The sequence below is a fragment of the Trachypithecus francoisi genome, unplaced genomic scaffold (genome assembly GCF_009764315.1).
Source record: "Trachypithecus francoisi isolate TF-2019V2 unplaced genomic scaffold, Tfra_2.0 Lachesis_group8, whole genome shotgun sequence".
Lineage (NCBI taxonomy): Eukaryota > Metazoa > Chordata > Mammalia > Primates > Cercopithecidae > Trachypithecus > Trachypithecus francoisi.
The window spans coordinates 2,696,129-2,702,937 of NW_022681473.1; the positions used below are offsets into that span (position 1 = coordinate 2,696,129).

The 6,809-nt window shown below is 62.8% G+C and overlaps 1 protein-coding gene across 1 annotated transcript; it reads right to left on the minus strand.

The window, feature by feature from the left end:
• Positions 1–1,637: 1,637 nt before the first annotated feature.
• On the minus strand, positions 1,638–2,812 carry PHLDA2 (pleckstrin homology like domain family A member 2). Its single transcript, XM_033204286.1, has 2 exons — positions 2,250–2,812; positions 1,638–2,032 (listed from the first exon to the last, which is right to left on the minus strand). The coding sequence occupies exon 1, from the start codon at positions 2,707–2,709 to the stop codon at positions 2,260–2,262; it is 450 nt and encodes a 149-aa protein (XP_033060177.1). The 5' UTR covers positions 2,710–2,812; the 3' UTR covers positions 1,638–2,032; positions 2,250–2,259.
• Between the last annotated feature and the right edge of the window lie 3,997 nt (positions 2,813–6,809).

Sequence of the window (6,809 nt, forward strand, 5' to 3'; positions counted from 1 at the left end):
TGTTTCACCCCAGATCATCAGGTATTAGGTTCTCATGGGGAGTGCTCAACCTAGATCCCTCTTGTGCACAGTTCGCAGTAGGGTTCTCGCTCCTGTGAGAATCTAATGCTGCCGCTGATCTGGCGGGAGGTGGAATTCAGGTGGTCGCTTGCCCCGCTGCGCACCTCCTGCTGTGTGGCCCGGCTACTAACAGGCTGTGGACCAGTACCCATCCGTGGCCTGGGAATTGGGGGTCCCTCCTGTAGCTGATGTGCTGGCCAGGCCACGCACTGTTGCCTTCCAGCCTCCTGACCACAGGACTTCCCGACCCCTCACCCCCACCTCCTGGCCCTGGGTTCTGGAGAGGAGAACTGGGCATGAGAAGGCCAGCCCAGCCGCTGTGACCAGTTGACCCATCTGGAGAGAACAGGCTTTCCACAGCCTCAGCGAGGGTCTGTAGCTGCCCCTGAGACCATGAAGGCTGCTCCTTCTCTCCTCAGGCTGCTTTTAAAAGAGGCTGTTAAAACATGGACTCCCCAAACCTTAGAATTCCACTGTTCTCAGAATTTGAGGAATTCCAAAATTCCTCAAACAAGAAGTGGCCTCAGTGAACCAAGGGCCATCAACCGTTTTTGCCTAAAGCTCAGGCCAGATCATGCCTATGCTTGAAGATCCCAGGGGCAAGAGCTCTCCTCTTGACCTTGGATATCCATCCAGGTGAGGCTCTGGTGGGGCAGCTAGGAGGCCCAGGAGCCCAGCCAGGCAGCGTCCCCTGCTGCTCTTTTCTGCTTTTTGCAGGAGCCCCTCTCCCATTTGCACAGGGGCTTCACCAATTGTGTTCGGGAGAAACTTCCTTGCAGGAAATAGTTTCTTCTGGACCTAGCAGCAACACTCCTACGGGCCATGCAGCGAAGGGCTAGCACCCTCCCCGCCCTGGCCCCGGACCAGCTAGGAGGTTTTGTTGGCCCCCTAGCAACAGAGATTAGGGGCCAATTCTGGCACTTCTCTGCCTCCCCTGCTGGCATCCCTCCAACCACGAAGGTTCCAGAAATGAAGGCCCCATTGTGGGGCGAGGAGTCATGCCTATATCCCTTATCACCTCCTCAGCTTGTTCATCATCAGGAGCCCTTCTGGGTGGGAGACACACTTCCCGAACCCTAACTGTCTCAGACCATCCCTGTCTTTCGGAGAGCACTGCCAGACGGGAGGGCAGAAAGCCGTGGTCAGCTATCTCAGAAAGAGGAGCAGGGGTTTGCTGCACTCAGGCCTCTCCACCCCAATGACCTGGACGTGCAGGGACCTCTGCCTCCTGCCCCACCATCGGAGACAGCCCAGAACTCTCTCCTGTTCCCCCAAAAGCAAAGGCGACCCTGCCGGCCCCACACTGCGGGCACTGGCCAGGAGCGACTGGCGGCAGGCAACCAGAGGGCTGGGCACTTCCCTTTGGTCTGGCTGCGCGGGTGGTATGTGGGCAGGAAGGGCTGCTGGGGAACGTCCCCCCACCACAGGCAGCAGCAGCTCGGACCCAGGGCCCTTGTCCTCCCCAGGCTCAATTCCTCAGGACACACCAAGGAGCAGAAGGTAGCCAGGGTCAAGCCCCAGGGCACTTCCTGGCCTCTGGGGAGGCTACTTGGAAAAGAGGGTGTGGACCAGGCCCAGCAGATGACACGATTCATTTATTCATTCAAAGCCGGTTCCCAGCGCCTTTCACGCCAGCCCCGCAGGACTGGATGAGGGTGTCCTGCCCACCCATTCCTGGGCCTCCACCCTCCCAGCAGGAACCTCACTGAGCCACAGCCGAATGGTAGAAAAGCAAACTGGCCAAGTGATTTATTTGCAATGGGCACAGTGATGCAAAAACAAGATATTAAGACTATAAAATATGTGACTACAAAGAACCAGTGAAATAAATACATAGATATTAGATAGTCCAATAACTTAAGGCGCCCGTGCAGCGGAGCAAGGATCCGCGCGCACGGGAAGTTCTGCTGCTGCGGAGCTGGAGAGCGCCGGCCACGTCCTGGCCTCGGTCCGACTCGTCCAGCGTATGGCCCTGTGGGGAAAGGACTGGGTCAGGGAGCTGTGCCAGGGCCGGTCGGGGTCCAGCCCGAGGGCCCCGAGACCCTGACGCGAGGGGGCCAGCGCGATTGCGGGGCGCCGGGTCCCCCAAGGAGATGCAGCTCCCCCGCCCCCCGCCCCGCCGTCTGACGTTGAAGTGGTTTTTGCCAACGGCCCCCGTCCCGGCTGTGAGGACGCGGGCAGGCACTCACAGCGGCGGGCTCATGGCGTGCGGGGCTTGGGCTGCGGAGATGGCCCGGAGGGCTCGGAGGGTGCGGCGGCCACGGCGGCCTCGGCGGCCTCGGCGGGTGCGGCGAGCGCGGCGCGTTCCTGGCGGCTGCGAAAGTCCTGCAGGGCGCGGCGGTTCTGGAAATCGATGAGCGCCAGCGCGATGGCCGCGTTCCAGCAGCTCTCGCCCGCGCAGCGGAAGTCGATCTCCTTGTGGTCCGTGGTGACGATGGTGAAGTACACGTACTTGCCGGTGCGCTCCACGCAGTCCACCTTGAGGATGGAGTGGAAGCGCAGCTCCTTGGGGCGCGCGCGGGGGCTGGCGGGGAACAGGCTCAGGCGGTCGGAGGTGAGCACGCCGCGCTTCTTCTTCCATAGCTGGAAGAGGCTGTCGCTGCGCTTCTCCAGCTCGCCCTCGCGTAGCACCTCGTCGGGGGACTTCATGACGTGCCGGGCGTACGACTGGGAGCGGCAGCGCGAGAGGCAACTTGGGCGGTGGCGGCGCCGGATCTGCTCCTCGTGGCCCCGGCGCGGCCTTTATAGCTGCCCCTCCCCGCCCCGCCCCGCCCCGGCCCTCGGGCCACCCCGCCCGCCCGCGCCCCGCGCGCCCCAGGCCATACCCTCCCCAAGCCCCGCCGTCCGGACCCGCACGTCCGCGCTCCGGTCGGTCCCCGGCCGTCCCCTCCCATCTCAGAAGCCCGCGCTCCTGTGGCCCCCGATGCCCCAGCTGTCCAGCCCCGTGGGGTGACTCGAGGTCCCGCCCTGCCCGGGCGCTCGCCCGCACCGTCTCGCAGGCCGGCCCCGCGGAAGAATGCGCTGCAGCCAGCCCTGCCCGCGGTGACTCACGCCAGGGAGCCCCGGGAAGCACCCCCGGGCCCGGGGCCGGCCCACCGTGGGGAGACAGCGGGGACCAGACCTTCACCTTCCAGGCGCCCCAAGTCCAGCCCTGCCGCTCTCGGGCTCCCGGGGCAGAAGGAGGGTCGAGGCCCCCTTCCTTACTCCCGAGCGCTGGCCGTTCCGTCCTCTTCGGGGGCCCTTCCCAGGGGGAACAGTAACCTTTGCTGGATTAGGGAACACGTGGAAAGGGCTAGAACAGCAACCCATAGAGCTCAGTAAGTGCGAGGGGAAGAGGAAGCCGGCTCTCCTCCCTGCGCCCTCGCAGTGTCCCGAACTGGGGGACGGACTGCTCCGACCGCGTCCCCACGACCTGGACCGGAGAGAGGTCCCGGGAGCCGAGGGGTGCGGGCTGGGCCGCGACGCCCGCTCTCTGGGATCAGCCTGGGGGCGAGGGGCGGCGGGGGCGGCTGAGTCATCGCTTTCCAGCTGGGCAGACGGGCGGTTTTATTTACCCTCTTCCTTTAAAGGGTTTAATAGACAGGAAGCGAAAGCCGGCTCTTCCCGGGTTCCCAGGGGTGGGGGTGAAGCCGGCCGAGAGGACCCCGGGGACCCCGGCTGCTCCAGGTCTCCCACCTTCCCGCGCCCCTGCCCCCCAGCTGCGTCCTGGGGTGGTTACAGCAGGAAGTACCACCTCTGGCGTCGGATTTGGCCTCAATGGAGGAGCCCACGCAAAATGAAAATGAGAGTCCCCTGATTCAAAATGTATTTAAAATGTCAAGACAGTGGCAGCAGAGCGTAAAACCCAGACCTGAGACCAGCCCCGCCTCCGCCTGCCCTTCAGGGTCACTGTAAGGGATAAAGAGGCAGCTGGCTCAGAGGAGCGCCCCGGACCAGGTTCCGTGAACGGCATGCAGGTGGCAGCTGCCCGGTGGTCCTACCTGTGTGGCCAGAGGACATGGCAGTGAGCAGGGGCGTGATGTGGAGGGGCAGTGCCGGCAGAGGGCAGGGTTGGCCTGTGCCAGGGTTCTGGCCTGGGAGTGAGACACCTGCCTGGGGCCGGCAGGTCAACACTGCCCCCTACCTGACACCTGTCCTCGCAGCAGGGCTGGGATCCTGTGGGGTGAGGGAGCAGCAGGTAGGGTGGGCAGGTGAGGGGAGATCAGCCTTTGGCGAGGAGAAGGGATTCCAGCATTGGCCCAGAGAGGCTGCAGGAAGGATGCGGACTCTGGTATCCCTTCTGCTGCTGCTAGAGGGCCCTGGGCTGCCGAGCAGTGGGGCCTGGGCAAGAGGCACCTCTGGGCAATGGGAGATCAGGAGAAGTGGCCCAGGGCAGAGCGCTGTGTCACTGCCCGAGCCCACAGGTGCCTGGAACACCCCCAGGCCCACCAGCCTGCCTACCCCATTGAGGGGCCAGCCATCGGAACTTCGGCTCCAGGCAAATCCCCCAACACTCGGCGTTGCTTAAGCACCTACTGTGTGCCTGCAGGCCTGGCTGGTGCTGGGACCCCAGAGGAGGGGAGAGGAATCCCTCTAACCCCCAGCGGCACAGCAGGTACATGAGGGTGGGGATGGGGGACGGGGGTACTGGGGGCCAGGAGGACAGCTTGGAGGACTCTATGGGGAGGGTGTGCCCTCGAAGATTCCAAGGAGACCTTGAAGGGCCAGTGGTGCCTGTATGCCACCACTGTGTCCAGCCTCCACCTAACCTGGAGAACGCCCCAAAGTGGGCATTCCAGCCCCCATTCCACAGAAGAGGAAACTGGCTCAGGATGGAGAGGGCCTTGGGGAAGGGACAGAGGACAGGCAGGAGCAGATAAGAGGCTGGGAGAAATGAGGGGGAGGAACAGGGTTTGGAAACCAGGTGAGGCCAGGTGAGGTGTGCTCCCCCAGCCCCGCCCAGCTCCTCTCTTTGCCTGTACCCCAGTGGCCCTCTCAAGGGAGGCTGGGAAACTCAGTCCCCTGGGGGCAGGACTTGTAACCCAGGGGTGGTGCTCTGACAGGTGGGGCAGGAGCTGGGAGGCCAGGGAGCAGGGGATGCGGCAGAGATTCAGAGGCCCTGCCCTCCTGGCCTCCCCAGGGGGTTTCCTACCCATTCAGCCCCTGTCGGCTAGTCCCCTCATGGACCATGTGAAGACCTGGGGGGTATGGAGCTAGATGGCCCTTTGGGGGCTGCTGGAAATCAGGTCTGAGCCCTGGAGGCCAGGCCTCCCCAGGCAGCTTCTCTGCCCACAGTCCCGGCCCCAGAGACTCAGTCATAGTGGCCCTGGCCTCCCCAGCAGCGGCTAGACACCCTGGGGCCCTGCTTGGCAGAACCAGCCTGAACCTAGTTGCAAATGTGGGGGCTGGAGGGAGCCGACTCCCAAGCCTGACCAGCCCTGGACCAGCAGGTGACTTCAGGAGCCGCCAGGGTGTCTTTATGGACATGGTCAAAAATAAAGCATGGCCTTGGGAGGTGAGAGGGGCTTGGAGGACACAATGCCCACTTGGCAGGTACTTGCACGCAGGGACTGCCCATCCTCTCCGCATCTACCCGAGGGGCTTTCCCACCACCACCACACTGCCCTCTGCCCCTCTGACCACCCACCCTCTGCCAGCACCCCTCAGCCTCCCTTGCCTGCGGCCTGAGCCTCACCTGGTCCCACCTGGGGCTGAGCAGTGTCCCCAGGAGGAGCACTGGCCCCATGCTGCAGATGCAGAAAGGGTGGCTCAGAGAGGTGCAGCAACTTGTCAAGGTCACATTTACAAGGAAGGACCTATCCCATTCCCCAGAGCAGGCCTGCCTGAGGGCCTCCTCTGGAGGATGAGGACTGTGGACACTCACTTCCTGGGATGTGGGGGAGGGATATTGAGGCAGAAGAGTGCCGACATAGGGACCCCACATGAGGGTCTTTTGAGGAATGCCCCCTCCTAGGGCCATTTGATAGCCAAGAGCCTGGGAGCGTCTCCAGCACGGCACAGAGATTGGAACCCGGTGTGGATTCGGCTGCACCCCATGGGACCTGCTTTTACAAGGGTTCTGGGCCACTCACATGCTGGAGGCGGAGGAACCACCGGCTGGAGAGATGCCAAGGTCAGACAATGGCAGGACAGTCTGCGTGGCACTGCCCTGCACTAGTTCTGTGCAGTCATTTCTCCCTGTTTTTTATTTATTTATTTATTTATTTATTTATTTTTTTTTTTTTTGAGGCGGAGTCTCGCTCTGTCGCCCGGACTGGAGTGCAGTGGCCGGATCTCAGCTCACTGCAAGCTTCGCCTCCGGGTTTACACCATTCTCCTGCCTCAGCCTCCCGAGTAGCTGGGACTACAGGCGCCCGCCACCTCGCCCGGCTAGTTTTTGTATTTTTAGTAGAGACGGGGTTTCACTGTGTTAGCCAGGATGGTCTCGATCTCCTGACCTCGTGATCCGCCCGTCTCGGCCTCCCAAAGTGCTGGGATTACAGGCTTGAGCCACCGCGCCCGGCCGATTTCTCCCTGTTGAGACTGCTTTCTTGGGTTTGCAGGGAACGTGGGGTGGGGGTTTCAGAGAGGTGGTGACTCACCCAGGTTACACAGCGGCCAGTGGGGCCACATCCACAGCTTCCCCGATTCTGTGGCACCCTGTGGCCAGGGGCAGGAAATAGCCCTGATGTTCTGTGACTGCTTCTCAGGATGGGGAGGGGGCTCTGCCTCGAGTTGCTGGTGTCAGGCAGAGCCTGTCCAAACCAGGT

What these genes read in the sequence shown, in the direction of transcription:
- PHLDA2 (XM_033204286.1), bottom strand. Translation starts at nt 2,709, where the DNA reads ATGAAGTCCCCCGACGAGGTGCTACGCGAGGGCGAGCTGGAGAAGCGC.